The sequence below is a fragment of the Castor canadensis genome, chromosome 1, assembly GCF_047511655.1.
Source record: "Castor canadensis chromosome 1, mCasCan1.hap1v2, whole genome shotgun sequence".
In the NCBI taxonomy this organism is placed as follows: Eukaryota; Metazoa; Chordata; class Mammalia; order Rodentia; family Castoridae; genus Castor; species Castor canadensis.
This window is the reverse complement of record NC_133386.1, coordinates 207,007,236-207,024,181: the sequence shown is the minus strand read 5'-3', so window position 1 is coordinate 207,024,181 and position 16,946 is coordinate 207,007,236. Positions and strand designations below refer to the sequence as shown.

General features: G+C 43.7%; 1 protein-coding gene and 1 non-coding gene across 7 annotated transcripts in view; both read right to left on the bottom strand.

Moving 5' to 3' along the window:
- Nap1l4 (nucleosome assembly protein 1 like 4) overlaps positions 1-16,946 on the bottom strand; it is a 40,506-nt gene that overhangs the window by 16,535 nt on the left and 7,025 nt on the right. For all 6 annotated transcript variants that reach the window (XM_020168796.2, XM_020168797.2, XM_074051008.1 and 3 more), the window contains exons 2-8: positions 12,429-12,459; positions 11,493-11,551; positions 10,058-10,157; positions 7,336-7,477; positions 7,099-7,185; positions 4,881-5,012; positions 1,574-1,645 (exon numbers count right to left, since the gene is read on the bottom strand). In XM_020168796.2, the coding sequence (XP_020024385.1) occupies positions 1,574-1,645; positions 4,881-5,012; positions 7,099-7,185; positions 7,336-7,477; positions 10,058-10,157; positions 11,493-11,551; positions 12,429-12,442 (606 nt within the window). In that variant the 5' untranslated portion in view covers positions 12,443-12,459. The remainder of the gene's footprint in view (positions 1-1,573; positions 1,646-4,880; positions 5,013-7,098; positions 7,186-7,335; positions 7,478-10,057; positions 10,158-11,492; positions 11,552-12,428; positions 12,460-16,946) is intronic.
- On the bottom strand, positions 429-555 carry LOC141416632 (small nucleolar RNA SNORA54). Its single transcript, XR_012441263.1, has one exon. It is a non-coding gene; the product is annotated as a small nucleolar RNA SNORA54 (small nucleolar RNA).

Genomic DNA, 16,946 nt, shown 5'->3' with positions numbered 1-16,946 from the left:
ATGAGTTAAAGGAAGGAAGAAGTGAAAAGAAAAACAACACAAAATTTCAAAACCACAGTTGTTCAAGTGCCCCTGACAGGGAGGAGAACTCATGAATAGCAAAATGAGTCAGGTAGCATGCTAGAGGCCTGAGGCATGGCGGTAAGGTCCAAGCAGCAGCGGGTGGAAGATGCCTGTTCTGGGAGTGGGTAGGTCCATGCCCCCACTTACAGAGGACAGGCAAATGTCACCTCCCCAGTGGAACACAGATAAGAACAGTAGAAAGCATGTCACTGTCCCTCCACTTCCTGTACAGAGGGTAAAGAAACCCCACCATGCTGACCTCTACCCACTAACTAGGGACCTTGTGGGCTTGGAGATGGGCAGGGAGGTGGAGATGCTCCAGGACCCCTAACACCAAGATTCCTAACCCCAAACCTCTTGTTACAGCATGTATCCAGGACCCGAAACTGAAAGCCACCAGTCAGTCAGCTAGCCAGGTGTCACTGGACATGCTGTAGCACTGGAATGGAACCCACGAGACACAACCAGGCTGACAGGTTACGAACAGTGCTCCTGGGGAGGACCAGAGGGCTATGACCTGTCATCAAGATCAGCACCTGCAATCCTAGCTACTTGGAAGGCTAAGATTAGGGGGGTGGAGTTGGAGCCCAGCTCAGGGAAACAGCTCATGAGAACCCCCCCATCTCCAAAATAACCAGAGAAAAATGGACTGGAGGTGTGGCTCAAGCAGGAAGAGTGCTTTGCCAAGTGTGACGCCCTGAGTTCAAACCCTAGTGCCACCCCACAACCCCCAAAAAAATGAAAAAAAAAAAAAAAGGAGGGGGGAGGGCATGGCTGGATGAGGTCAAACTCACCTTCCCAAATGACAGGCAGGTCCACCCACTAACATTACCTGTTTAAATAATCATCTTGGAGAGATGTTTCATTACAAATCCAACAGTGGGAAGACATTTTTCAGTCTTTTTGGATGGATTGGGCTAGGCTCCAACCTCAATCCTCCTGATCTCAGCCTCCCAAATAGCTAGCTTTACAGGCATGGAGCCACTAGCACCTGGTTCATTTTTGTGCTAAACCCTGGTAGGTTTCTGTATAAGTGTTGCTCATCTCTGTATATGTACTTTCTATGTTTTGAGATGGAGTCTCATTATGATGCCCGGGCTGGTGTCGACCTCACGTGCTTAAAGGATCCTCTAGGAATAGCTTCCCAAATAGCTGGGATTACAAACACTGATCACCACACTCAGCTACTTCTCATCCTTTTAAACTGACATTGGGTGTGCATAAACTCGTGTATGTCATCGCCACCACCTTACGAGGAAACACAGTAACCAAAGGGTCAGGTCTGGCCCAGGGGACACTACCCAGCCCAATGTGCTCAGCACACACCTCCGCGAGTCCTATGCCAAGGATGGCTGCTGCTCCAATTACAGAGCTCAGACTTCCAACCACAGCACCGAGTTAAGGTCTGCTGTGCCCTGATCACAACTGTCCAGTGCTTAGTGACAGGAAGTGGACTTCCTGCTCTTAGTTCCAGGCCCCTCAGCCGACCAACAGCTCAGTTAGTACTCACCATGGGCTGTCCAGGGTCTGAAAATTTCACTTTAATATCCTGAAGGTGTTTCAAGATTGGTTCATCATATTCCTAATCAAAATAGAAAAAAAAAATATTTCAATGGGCTTTTAAAAACAGTCATATCTCACACAGCTGCAGTTGCATGCATGGGCTCTTAGATGTTGGGATACTTGTCCCTGGTGGAATCCTGTCCTTGTCACGTATTAACTTCCAGGAAGCAACCCAAATATGTTCACTGACTACACCTTTGGGTGGCAGCCACAATGTGCCAAGTATCAGGAGCCACCTGTCTCTGGCCTAGCACAGGGCCAACACCTCCAACACCAGCCTGTCTCCAATGTCACCGCATCCCTTGCTTTCCTAATACCACATCACTGCGCAGAGAACACAGAGCCAGCAATCAGCACTTCTGGACCTCAGCTTCTCTGAGGAGACAGCAGAAGGCCAGACATGAGAAGAACCTCACTGGTTGTTCCTTGACAGCCAATGTCCCTACCTGTGGCAATAAATATCCTAAATCCACAGTAACCGGTCACTTCCTCAAGAACACTTACAAAGCATGTCAACAGTCCAACTTGCAGGAGCTCATAACTCATATTATGGCTGTATGCTTTTACAAGTGACCAATAAACTCAGAGTTTACAGAAACCTGTGATTTTAGAGAATCCACGTGAAAAAAAAAAGCAGAAGAATTAAATACCTAAACTCTTATGATCACAGAGCAGTGACAGAGGTACAAATAGTAACATGGAGTTACTTCCTTACCCTTCAACGCTAGCACTGGGCTCAAGGATTTCTTGAGGTTCCATTAAGTTTTTAAGAACTGAGTCTGTAACTGCCAACTTTCCAATGTTAAGTTCTTTTGACATAACAAAACAAAACCAACAGCAAAAAGAAACCTAGCAAACCTTCAGTCAAATAATAATCTAAAGGCAGTACTGAAAGGAGGTCACAGCAACAAAAGTGGTCATGCCTTGAATGTCAGAACCAGGAGGCGCTGGGCTCTGCCACTCATGCTGCCCACCTTGTACAAATGCTCAGCTCTTGACTGCCACCCTGAGTGTTTTCACTGGCATGTCTTCCAAGTAGATGGCACTGGGAGTATCCAACACCTTCACTCAAAGCAAGTAGCAGTACCTCCTGACGCCACCCAGAACTAGTGAAAGCTCATAAGCTTCCTCACGTACTTTGTGGGTGGGAACTTTACATGGCAGACACCAGAAGCAACTCGGGAGCTTGAATCGTGGAGCTGCTGCCTCCAATTTTTACAAGCCTACTTGAAGTAATTACCCTTGGATACAACTGATGGACCAGAATCAATCCCTTCTTTGGAATTTAACTTTTTTTTTCAGTACTGAGGTTTGACCTCAGGGCCTTGTGCTTGCTAGGCAGGTGCTCTACCTCTTGAGCCACATCCCCAGGATTTAACGTTTGACTAAAACAGAAACTACTGCAATCATCAGTTACCAGGTTACAAATGGTACAAGTGGAATCTCATCTCCCTGGCATGTTAAATGAGAACACCATAAATCTCATCACACCTTTTTATAGCTTTAAATCACAATGCAGCAAAGACACTTTGTGGCTTAAAACCTAACGCACTGATACCAATGTGGAGTATGGAAGGCACCCTACTAAAATATGGTGGCCTGTTATGCCCTGGCTCTCTCACAGGAAGGCAATGCACTAATGAGCAGTCTCCCCGATGCTCAAGATGCCAGGGAGCAGAAGACTGACACCAGGAGCCAATCCAGTCACCTGAGTCTGGTACTGAAAACCACGCCCCATGACAAACTTGCTTCCCTCAAAGTAGGTTCTGACCCAGCAGTGTCAGCATCACAGGATTATGTGAGGAGCTTCTAAAAACGCCCAGAAGCCTAGGAGTGTAGCTCAGTGGTAAAGTACTTGCCTAGCAACTGCAAGGGCCAGTCAAACAAACAAATTCAACAAAAAAGCCTCCACCAATCCAACCAACCAAAAAACACAGTGAAAGCCAGGCATGGTTATATGTGCCTATAATCTCAGCACTTAGGAAGCTAAGGAATCATGAGTTCAAGGCCAGCCTGGACTACGTGTCGAGTTCCCGGCTAGCATTTGATACATGACAAGACCCTATCTCAAAGAAACACCACCACCACCACCACCACCAACAACTCAAAGTCTCACTGCCTCAGGGGCAGTGAGGGAGGCACTGATGTTGCTATGCATTTTTTTTTTGTGAGACTGGGATTTGAACTCAGCACTTTGCACTTGCAAAGCAGGTGCTCTGTTTGAGCCACACCTCCAGCCCATTCTGCTGTGGTTATTCTGGATATGGGGTCCCAAGAACTATTTTCCTAGGCTGGCCCTTGACCTTAATCCTCCTGACCTTAGCCTCCCAAGCAGAGAGGATTACAGGTGTGAGCCATTGGTGCTGGCTACTACATAGTTTTAAAAGTTGCCCAGGTGACTCTAGCATATAGTCAGGATAAGACAGCTTTGGTAGATACCTAGTATTTCCAGCAAATTTCTGGCTCAGATCAGGAAAACAGAAAGAAATGCACCATTCTTTCCACTTTCCTATCCTTTCTTAAGTTTTGGGTTAAGATGGAGGGTAAACAAGGTAGTGGTGGAGGTGCAATCAGGTTAACGTCTGAAAACCACTAAAAATGTGCTGTAAAATTGCTGTACAAATCACAGTACAGCTGTCTGTAAGGTACAGTAGCTGTGCTCTACAGAAGGCAGCTGGTGAGATTCAGGATGGTACTTGTTTCTGCATTCTAGAAACTTGTACTGCAACTCATTTCAAGGAAAGTCAAATGTTACCTTCTAATTAGTTCACTAGTTCATTATAGGAAGGTAGACAAGACAAAACCAGAAAGGCTATTCTTTTTTTTTTTTTTTTAACATTAAGACCTCTTCAAGGGCAATGGTCAATTCGTTCCACGTAAGTACAGACACACACAGTGCTCCCCACTGAAGCAGAGTCTTCCCTCTTTGTCCTCAGGCTCTCTGCTTCTCACACAGGTCCTGAACCTGTGAATAGGTTCCTGAGGGTAAAGTTGTGGACCTTTACAGGAGGTACAGGGAACCCACTCACAAAGTTTGGCTCAGGCTTAATTGACAGCCTTGCACCAAGAGCCAAAGAGGAGGCAAAGACCCTGTTCCTGGGGATCAGGACTGTTGCCTGAGTGCCTGCCTTCAGAAAGTGCATCCCCATCCACTTAAAGGACCTCCTAGCACCCAGGTAAGCAGTGTGTGAGTAAAACCACAGGCAAGTCACCGTGGAATTCTCCTAGAGTCTCTTCAAGTAAAAGTTGCTCACCTGCACTAGCTCACTGAGCATGTCCACATTTCTGAAGATGGTGAACCAGAATTCTGGGATTCCTTTGGGATTTGGCTCTTCCGCTGCTGCTTCTTCTTTCTCGGCTATGACTACTTTATTTTTCATGTCTCCCTACAAAATAAAGATGCGAAACAGAACAGTTATCTCAAAAAATCAAATTTATTCTATAGCTCAACTGTTGAACGGAGAACAGAATTTCAATATCCCTTAACACATTCCTTCTGTTGGTGTCTCCAAAACATAGAAGGGAAAACCACTAGGGGCACTGCTTCCAGATGTGATTTCATAGTAAAATTTCATACCAAGGGGAACAAGCTAGATAAAGCAAAGTGCCACCAGACTTGGGAAAGGCTATCCAGTGCCTGCTTGGTGAACCACCTGTCACCAAATGAGAGTGAAGGCGTCACATTAGCTTCAAGATCCAACATGTTATATAATCACACTCCTTACTGTTAAAGTGGAAAGAACATAGCGCAAGGCCAGCCTGGATTACATATTGAGATTTTATCTAAAAAAAAAAAGACAAAAAACCTAGTTCAAGGACAAGAAGTTTATCTGAACTAAGCACATGGCCTCTGGGAGCTAGGACCTGGGTTTAATCCCCAGGACCAGAGAAGGGAAAAAAACAAGAAAGCACCCCGACTTTTGGTAAAACGTGTGTGTAGGGTTAAGGAAGCTGAGGTGTAAAATCACTTGCTGCAGCAGCATCTCTCTAAATATAAATACATCTGCTCAGCAGCTTGCATGTCCAGCTGCCAGCAGACGGCTGCGTAAGCACTGTGACCAGAAAAGCCACCTGATACTGTGATGTCTTGTAACAACACAGTCCTAAGGAAAAGGCAGACACAAGGAGGTTAAACACAGACCCGAATAAATTATGAATACTTTGTCACACAGGGCTGCTAGAATAAAACAGCCATGCCAGACTTTTTAAATTGCAAAGGTGGATTTTTCTTGAGTTGTAAGGAACAGATTGATCCATAGTCACAGCTTCAACCAAATCAGGTTCTGCTTATTTTTAAAACATCAAAACCATATATGGCCACCAAAATTAACACATATTTCAAAAAGATTCCATAAAAGTTAATGCTAGAGGACAAAAGCTACTTGTCTCCCAAACAGAAATTCAGGCTGACAGGGGCTGAGGTGTAGTTCAGTGGCAGAGCATTTGCCTAGCATTCATGAGACCCTGGGCTCCACCCCCAGGCACCATTTAAAAAATGAACAAATGGGCTGGTGGAGTGATTCAAGCTTCAGTGCTGCCAAAAAAAACAACAAACAAAAACAACCCACCACCAGAACCAAAAACCCCAAAACTAAAACAAACAAAAACGAACAGCCAAGGTTGGTGGCTCACACTGATAATCCTAGCTACTCCAGAGGCTTATGTAGAAGGATCAACAATCTGAGGCCAGCCCTGGGCAAAAATCTGAGACCCTACCTAAAAAATAACCTAAATTGAATAGGGCTGGGATGTGCCTCAAGTGATAAAGAGCATGCCTAGTAAGCACAAGACCTGAGTTCAAACCTCAGTACTCATGGACACACATACATGCAAAAACATCAACTAAAAAAAAAACCAACCAAACAAAAAACCAGGCTGATAAAATTGACCTGTGGCATGTTGAGACTTTCCATGGCATTGGAACAGGACTGTCATAGATGCTCATCATGGTACCAACCCCTCCTCAGTGTGACACACCACAAATGAGCAGCTGAAGGTCTCCAGATGGCTCTTCCCTCATGTCCCCCAGCCATCCAGCTCCCAGTTAGGCTGATCTCTACCTCCTCTGGATGAAGACGTTCACAGCAACTCTAATCACTATTTGCTCATCTGACTGTATCTTAATACAGTGTTTCGTAGGGACTGCTGAGAAGGGACTACGTCAAATGTCAGACCATATCACTAGGGATCCACGGGCCCCAAACTCGAGGGAGAAGGAGCACCTGCTGCCAGAAGTGTTTTCCAGAAGTTTTATTGATGATTTAAAACCATCAAAAAGGGCTGGCAGAACCTGGCCGAATGGCTCAAGTGGTGTGGTAGAGCACCTGCCCAGCAAGCATGAGGCCCCGAGTTCAAACCCCAATACCGCAAAAAAAAAAAAAAGGTTTTAAAAGCCATCAAAAAGGTTGCTTATTTCTAACAGAACACAAGTTACATTTAAAACCAACAAAAAGCAAACCCACAAAAACTTACGGCCAACTTGTCCTCCTCTTCATTTTCACTGTGCCACTCTGACTCTGCATCTGTAGGCTCCACATCACCAGTGATGAATTCTCTTCTCTACGTAAGAGTGAGGCCTCATTAGAATTTTAGGTTACTTGGAAACTTAAGAGCTATGATGCTTACACATAATCTCTCCGAAAAGACACACAGAACAAGTCCCTGGGGACTGTGTCAGCTGCAGGAGTTCAACACAGCAGCAACACCCACCTTGTCAAACAGAGGCTGGTACAGAGCGGCGTACTTCCTCTCCAGGTCATGGACCTCTTCATAGAACTTGGCCTCGATGTGCGCACATCTCACCTGAAGCTGCTTTAAGGCATTAATTCTCCTTTTGACTGCTTTAGGTAAGCTAGAAAAGGCAAGAGAAAATAAAACATCTCTATGCCTGCAAAGCAACTTTATTAAGTCAATGAATCCCCATGTTCAATAAACACATGCTGATAAAGTTAGACAAATATAGAATCAACACCCTTCACTATGAAGAGCTCCTAAAAACTGTTAGAAAAGGACAAATGACCTAACAGAAAACAAGGGGCAAAGGAGAAAGGTGGGAAGGTAATTCACAAAGGGTAAAGCATGCAAGGTGCTGGTGGCTCACACCTGTAATCCTAGCTACTTAGGAGGCAGACAACAGGAGGATCATGGTTCGAAGCCAGAACCAGGCAAACAATTTTTGATACCCTACATCAGGGGGAAAATAAAAAAAGAATCATAAAAAAGGGCTGGTGGAGTGGCTCAAGCAAGCGTGAGGCCCTGAGTTCAAACCCCAGCACCACCAAAAATAAATAAATAAAATGGCAAACAGGAAGAAAAGTTTCATCTCATAAAAATATCAAAAATAAAATGTAATCATGCCTGTAATCCTAATTACTTGGGAGGCTGAGATCAGGAAATCACAGGTTTAAGGTCAGCTATGGCAAATAGTTTGTGAAATCCCATCTCCAAAATAACCAGAGCAAAACGGACTAGATGTGTGGTTCAAGCTGCAGAGTACCTGCTTTACAAGAATGAAGCTCTGAGTTCAAATCAAGGTCCCACCCCTTCCCCCAAAAGAAAAAAAAAACAAAAACCTGTAAATCTGTAGGATTCCATATTTTCCTTACAAATTGGCAATTAAAGAGCAAAACCACAAACTTGGATTGACCCATTGTCCTTAAGGACAGACCAGGAACCTGAGCATGGTCTCTGGATCAGCAATTGTACTGCTAAGAACCTGCCTTAAGGAAATAGCTGAATAGTTAGCTCCAAAGTACACATGGGTACTATTAGTTATGAACATTAAAAACTGGAAACAGTGACAAAGTTGATCAGAACACAAACACGTTCTGTTTATGTTTGGCTGTCCAGGTGTACTGCCACGGGAAGTCCTCATGCAAAGACACTGACACGGGAAGGTTCTCTTCTAGTCAGATAAACTGAGTTTCTTTGTCTTTCTATTCCATTCTATAGTCTAGAACTTTTTGCACTTGTATTGAGTACTCCTAAAATAAGAAGAAAAAAATTTCTAATCCAAGAAAATTATTTGTTTCCAAATACAGCCCTTGGTCACAATCATGGGGAGTGGAGGGAGAAGTCTCAGGGTTTCATCACAAACACAAACAATACCCCTGGGATGGGCCAGACCCACATCTTCAACACTGGTTCACGGGAACCGAGCTCCCGAGTGCAGAAAGGCAGCACTAGTCTAAGCCCTTTGCTTACCCTCATGCAGTATGGCCAACTTGGAACCAATGCTTTGCCCACAATTGGGCCCTACCCTGTAGTTCCTCTCAGTAAATGAAATACCCAACGTACCCAGTTTCTATGGCCAGAAAACTAGAAACCATTACGCACTCTCAATTCCCTCCACTCCCACACATCACTACATCCCAGCCATCCAGCCTGCTAAAAACACACTGTAGAACCCTAACTGCTACATGTGAGGCCCTGGGTTCAATTCCCTGAACTCTTCCAAATGTTACCCACCAAGTAATCCCCAAAGACTCTAAATGGACAAAACTAATGCCTAGTGTCCCCTCCCATTGTAACAGCCTGGGGACACCAACAAGTCGAGTAGGGAACTAATGGAAAGGGTGGGACATTCTGTGAGGTCAAGCCCTGACCCGACTGTACAGGGCAGCAGAGCAATGGCTCATTCCTGCTAGAATACAGTCCCTGAGAGTCCCTGTATCTCCTCATTTCCACTGTGCAACAGGAACAGGAAATAGGCCTTCTGTAAAAAAGGTGTTAGCTGAGTGGTGGCACACAAATGTAATTCCAGCACTCAGAAGGCTAAGGCAGGAAGAGTGAAAGTTTAAGGCCAGTCTGGGCTATATATAGAGACCCTGTCTCAAAACAAGACAAGTACGTTGGTACCACAGGCTTATGTGGGATACTTAGGGAGAAGTTCTTTTTTGGACGATATTCAAGTTTGAATTCACGGCTTCCTGCTTGTGAGGCAGGCATACACTACAGCTTAAGCCACGCCTTCAGCTCCTCTGCTCTGGATATTTTGGAAACAGGCCTCAGAAACATTTTTTACCTAGGTTGGCCTAGAATTGATCCTCCCGAGCTCAGTTTCCCAAGTAGCTAGAACTACAAGTATGAAAGGTTCTCTTAGCTAACTTAGGAGCCAGACAACATTTTGCCTTCTGCCAACTCCTCCTACCCTGCCAATGATGACAATGTGTGAAATGCTCTAACCTGCCACAGGATGGCACTGTGGGCTTCCCAGAAGACAAGTGGACCTACCTGCTCATTATTCCCTCCATGAAAAAGGCAGCCTGTGGCCTGATCACAGGGCAGCATTAACTGGTCTTTTGGGCCCCAGAGACTGCTCTTAACAACATCCTCAGAATGAAAGCCACACCCATCCTGACACACAGAGATGGCTTCCTTCTCTTCATTTTGCTGTATCAAGTAGCATCCATCTTACTGGCAGAATACTTACGTTTCAATGTAGCTGGAAGGAGTGTGAGAGACATTGTCAAGTCTTTCCTGTAAAGCTGCCAGAACTTGTGGATTCTGCATCACCTGATCTGTGAGCTTTTCTAGTAAGAGTTCGAAACAAGAAACATTTAAAATATGTCCAAAACAGAGCAGCAAAGAGTTAAAGGTCACCAAATGTATCTATTTTGCTTAGCTAATCATTTCTAAATACAGCAAAGAATCTGTTTTGAAAATAAACTTTACCTTACAATCTTTGAATACTCTTTGCTAAGTGGGTTGTTGGGGATACCTAGAGATTCTTGGCTCCTGCCTGTGTCCCAACCTCATTAACTGCCAAGTTCAGGTGGTCTATCTCTGGTTACCTCCTCCTTTCCCCAAATCCCACAGTGATGTTCAGAAAGCAAGGACAGTGGTAAGATCAGCTCCTCAAAGTAAAACAGCACCCACTTGCTTGTGCCCTCACTCACTTCTCTGTCCAAAAAAACCTACCTCTCCCTAGCTCCCGGTTGGCACCATACTGCCAAATTTCCTTTGTGTATGCTCCTCTCCCTTCTCCCAAACCCACCTCCTCCATGAAGCACTCCCCAATCACCTCACTCTCCTGACAACTCATGCACCTTTGGAATGGACTTATAATACTGAGTTGTTTGTATTTAGACACCTGTTTTCCAATAAACAAATAGACAAGAGAGTAGGAACTGTCTTTCACTCACTGTCAGTTACGAGTGGGGCAATATGTGGTTCACAGCAAAGACTCTAAGTGTCCAATAATTTGAGACAGGGTCTCACTATGTAGCCCAGGCTGGCCTGGAACTTGTGATTTTCCTGACTCAGTATCCTGAGTGCTGGGATTCCAGGCACACAGGCACCCAGCTCAGATATATAAATTTCTTAACAGAGAAAAGATATCCCATCGCTGAATTTATGAGCACAATGACACATCTGACACATCTGGGTTTGCTTCAAAACAAGCAGGGGAAGGTAGGTACAGGCAGAAGACCAATCTTATGTTTTTGATGCCCAAGCCAATGAGGGCAGGTGCAAGGAGGGCACAGAACTATTCTTACTGCTTTTGAGTCTGAATTATAAAAACATTACCCATTGAGGTTCTGATTTTCATCTTAGTTACCCTAACTTTCCTCAAATCCTTTTTTTTTTTAAACAGTGCTCTGGGTCTATACCTTAAGCCACTCTGCCAGCCCTTTTTTGTGAAGGTTTTTTTTTAAGACAGGTTCTTGTGAACTATTTGTACAGGCTGGCTTCAAACCAAGATCCTCCTGATTTCTGCTTCCTGAGTAGCTAAGCTCCTCAAATCTTTGAAGGACAGAAATCCTTTCCTGGTATTATCATAATAATAAAAGGCTCCAGGGGAGGAAAGTCCATGCCTTACACACAATCTCTTCAACTGTTGGCTGTTTCATGTGCAGGGGACTGACCTGTGTTAGTTGCATTTTTAGCAGCTTCCACAGAATCTGCAGGAACCCCATCTGAAAAACTAAAACAATACATTTAAGAAGTGTTATTGTACAGAAAGTTCCAAAGGAAATCAGACAAACAGGCATTTTTTTTATTTCTTCAACATATCAAGAAGTGCCTCACAGTGACTTCAGATTTGGATGAAGAACACTGACATGCATGTGTTACCTAGTGGAGACTCCCTCTCCTCGCTGTTCTGAAAAGACTGTTTACCACCAAGCACCCCTCCATCCCCAATACACAGGCTATCCTGCTTGGTTCTCACTTGCAACCCTTGCCAAAGATTCTTAGCTTTCTGTCTATAATCTCTTTCCTCAGAATCTGCTCCCAGCCCTCAAGCTAAACCAATCAACCAACGAACCAATCAACATCTACTGTTCGATCAAGGGCTCATGCAAGCCACCTTGTGCTGTATGACAGTGTCTGTGGCACTCTAAACACCAGCCATGCAACATCTCCAAAAGAATGAAGTCCACGAAAACAGGTTTAACAGTTTTCAAAGAATGTCTGGACACACCCTCCTTATGAAAAGCAACCAAGGAAGATACAACCAACATTGACCTTGAACAGCCCACAAAAAATTCTCCCCTTGACCATCAGTAGTCACATCAAATTAATTATGTGACTTCATGGCAGGTGGGGGAGATGGGACTAAAGGCTGGGGAGCGTAATGTCTGCTTTCCACATGAGGTCTCCAAGTATCACTATCTAAGACACCGTTCATGTCTGAAAGACATTTCTTTACCAGCTCGGAGACGCGGGGAAAATGAAATAAAGAGCCATCACTTAGAGCTTGAATGCATTTAATTTTGATTCTAAGTTTACTGGAATACAGCTTGGCTCTTGGTCACCAACTACATTTTTAAACTCCAATGATCAAGTCCACTTTGGCTTACCTGTTATCTGCCATCTGAATGCTTTTATCCCCTACAAATTAAAAAGAGTTGTAACAATTACATTCACAAAGAAAAACATCTGTTCGGATGTACTCTTCAATACTGCCTGTCTATAGCATGGAGAGGCAAATCGAAGGGGCAGTAGGCACCTTCCCTGGATGAAAAAATGTTCCAAGTCTTGCCTGAGGTACTTGGGTTCACAGTCAAAACTCATTAGAGTATAGTTAAGATCTATGCACTTCGTTATAGTAAATTTTACTCATAAAAATTTCTCTTACTGACACTAAAGTGGTAAGATTTCACTATAAGAACAATTAATCCTCATTTACCTTATCTCTATAATAAATTTAATGACAGAACCATATAGTATATTAATCCAGTTATTTTAGAGAAATTCAAAACATTCACTGGTGTTTACATTGCCTCTTGAGCAAATGCACAGGGTAATATTCCAATTTTATCTGCTAATTCTGCATCTTTTATTATTTCTACATCAAAGATGTACTACTGTGTAAAGACATCATTTAATACATCCCGTATGATCCCACTTTCATAAGGCATATTTAAAGTGACTGTCTCTGGATGGGAAAATTTGGTGACTTTCTAGCTATCAATATTAAGGATAGATTCTGGGGTACTTTCTTCTTAGATAGAAAAACTTGCTATCAACAAAATTCTAAAACTTGGTCTCAATGCATTCAAGGTAACATGTAAACACAGCTCTTCAGAGGCCCCTAAATATGCAATAAACATAAGAAGTGTCAAGAAGCCCCTCATGCTTCATCTGGGTCAGACTGGAGTGCTTCTCCAGAAGCTGCTCCACCTGGAGCCTGGCTGTCGCCTCCCTCCCAGGGTCCAAGCACAGCCCAAACCACTTAGCCACAAAATTTTAAGGAAGCACAGAACAAGAAACTTGTATCCAGGTAGGACTTTTTAGTTAAATTTTTTCATTCATAAACTGAATTTTGATGGGCTACATGTTATGCACACATGTTGCACATAATGAACACTAGGGAATTTTTGTGGTGGCAGTGGGGTATGAACTCAGGGCACCAGGCTTGAAGGCAGGCGCTCTATCACTTTAGCCACTTGGCCAGTTCCACTATCAGAATTTATAACCTACAAATGTTTTGTATTTAACTCAACTGGAGTTTTTAATTAGGTTTTTATTGTTTTAAGATGAAATGTGTGGAAACACTACAGAAATTTTACATTGTATTACTTCAAAAAGCGAAGCAGAAAGAGCCGGGCACCTGTGGCTGTAATTTTAGCTACTCAGGAGGCAAGATCAGGAGGATTGCAAGTTGAAGCCAACAAGGGGAATTAGTTTGCAAGACCCTATCTGGAAAAAAACCCAACACAAAAAAGGGCTGGCAGAGTGGCTCAAGCAGTAGGGTGCCTGCCTAGCAAGCGTGAGGCCCTGAGTTCAAACCCCAGAGCTGACCATACCCACATTACCATCACCACGGTGGCTACCCAAACTTAGCCCTATCTCAGTGAGGTTTTAAAAACCCTTCAACAGTCCCATCACCTTCTGCAAAATCCAAACTCATTCTAACCGGGATCCAAATTGCTAAACTCTCTACCTCTGCCTCCCTCACCACTCTTATTCCCACCCAGCTCATGGTTGCTGCTATCATATGGTTTCCAAGCTACTAGCTGCTTTTTCTCACACTACAAATACAAGGGATGAAGTAGGGAGGTCTTCATAATTAGGTTTGGTTAAGATTCTGACAGTGAACATATCATTTGCCAATTGTTAAATGCTGAGGTGGGGTTTTTCTATGATATACTTTTGATAATGAGATCCAGGAACATCTTTGTTTAATATGGTTTTCCACTCCTACTTATTCTTGTTCTATAGTAGGATTGGCATGTTGGCTTTCTGGGTCATACGTACTACCCGACTTGGCTACCCACTGATACCACCTACACCTGGCTATATAATTAGAGCTCCCCATTGCCTAGTGTGATTCTGATAGTACCTTCTCTAGACAACACACACTAACTGATGGAAGGAGTTTGCCAGCCCGGGAGCAGCTCTCAATGCCAGACTAATGAACAGACTCGTTTTCATTAAGGAGTCACTAGTACAGCCAGCACCTTCATCTCCAGCACTTCCCGTACCAGCAAGAGTCTGGCATGCCAGGAGCTTCACACATTTCACACTCCCATCAGTTCATCAAGGGGGGAACTAACCTCACTTTGTAAGTGAGGAAGCTGTTCAGAAAGGTGAGAGGCCTACTCCAAGGTCACGTGGCCCGAAAGATGTGGATTTGGGTTTCAAATCCAGATCCTTCTATCTTCCCTGCTGCCTCTGAGTGCTTATCCAGTCGGGTCAGAATCCCGAGGCGCTACCACATTCCAAGAAGTCCATCGTATGCAGAAAGAGGGGGAAGGCTTTCCTCTCTATGTACTCATGATGCTGTCCCAGAGTGCAAAACAAGCAAGCTGCACGCATAAATACACCCTACTTCAGGCACAGGCTAAGAGGCTCACCTGTCTAGGGACTGACACCTACTCCAACTCTGTAGGCTCATGATACAGTACACCTAACTGTGTCGTCTAATGCTACATTTGGGAATGTCATGACAGGCACTTAAGTAAAACCTGACACGATATTCTCAAAAAAGCTCCCAAAACAAAAACTCAGAAATTATTACATCAAGGATACAAAAACAGAAGATGAATCTGAACAGTGGGAAAGAAAACAAAAAAAAATTTTTTTTGAGGTACTGGGGTTTGAACTGAGGCCTGGAGCTTGCTAGGCAGGTACTCTACCATTTGACCCACACCCCTTACCCTTTTTGCCCAGGCCATACTGGACAGCAATCCTACTTACACCTCCCATGTAGCTGGGATTATAGACATGAAACAACATGCCCAGCTTTTTTCATTGTTGTTAAGATGGGAGTCTCGCTAGCTTTTTGCCTGGCTGGCTCTGAACTTCAATTCTCTTCATCACCACCTCCCAAGCAGCTGAGATTATAGAAGTGAGTCATTACACCCACTTAAAGAAAGTAATCTTGAAAAATAAAAACCAACAAACTAACCCAGAACTCAATGCCTAAAACAAAAAAACAAAACAAAACAAAAACAAACAGAGTGAGAGAGAGAGAGAGAGAGAGAGAGAGAGAGAGAGAGAGAGAGAGAGAGAAACAGAATTCAATGTCTAGGGAAAGCAGACACACAACAAGCAATCTAGTTTTGATCTGGGTTTGAGTCACTCCCACCCCCGACCCCCAATTTCCTATCTGGCCCTCCTCTGCACCTCCGTTCCATCGTCCATAAACTGTAGCACCCAGCTGAAAGTTGGTCTAAGGCCCAAGGTTCCTAGTACTTGGCAGCACACTAGGCCTCTCCACTCTGACTATAAAATGCAGTCTATCCTACCCATCTGCTGTGAAGTCATCAAATCAAGTTAAACTCTGCTCCCTTCTTGTAAGGAAAAGCAACGTAGACGGTGACAGACTGCAAGGTCAGCAATCTCTAACGTTATAACGTGTATGTAAATATGATTGAAGTACACAGCATATCAAGAATGAAATGCCATAACAAACCACTTTGCACAATTACTAATAATAATAATTCAAAAATAAAATCCTCAACACTAAAAGTTATAAAGAACTATCAAATTGCTGGGCGCCTGCAGCTCACACCTGTAATCCTAGCTGTCTGGGAGGCTGAGATCAGGATGATTGCAGTTCAAACCCAGCAAGGGCAAATAGTTCTCGAGACCCCATCTCTAAAATAACCAGAGCAAAAAGGGCTGGTGCAAGCAACAGAGCACCTTCTCTGCAAGTTTGAAGCCCTGAGTTCAAACTCTGGTTACACATACACACACACAATCAAATTTGCAAATTTGAGATTTAAATGTTGGAATACCAAGTGTAATGTTGGCTTTATGAAGCTGCAGTCCTAAGCCTTGTTGGGAAGTGGGAAGAGTATCAAGAGGACTGATGGAGTGGTTCAAGCAGTAAGTGTGCCTGCCTAGCAAGTGTGAGGCCTGGAGTTCAAATCTCAGTACTGCTAAAATAAGAATCAGTTAAAAAAAAAAAAAGAAACATAAAGAGCACGACCAAAAAAAAAAAAAAGATTAAGGCAGGGCATGGGGGTGCATACCTGTGATACCAGGACTCGGGAGGCTGAGGTAGGAGGATCATGAGTGCAAGGTCAACAGTTAAGACCCTCTCAAAACCCAAAACAAAACAACAAAAAAGGCAACCAAATTAGACAGGAAAGAGCCACCAGAGGAAAGAATATTCTAAATTAAAAGAATGCAGTAGTTGAGGCTTCTTCCCAGGGCCAATGTCCTGCTTTTATTTATGTAAGACACTGCAAAAATCTTATTTGTGGAATTTCTTTTTTATCCCACATTCTCTGTGGAAAGCTTTTTAAACTTTTGTAGCAAATTATCCAATAAAATCCTTAACTTTTAAATTTTTTGCAGTACTGGGATTTGAACTCAGGGCCTATACCTTGAGTTACTCCATCAGCCCTTTTTTGTGACAGAGTTTT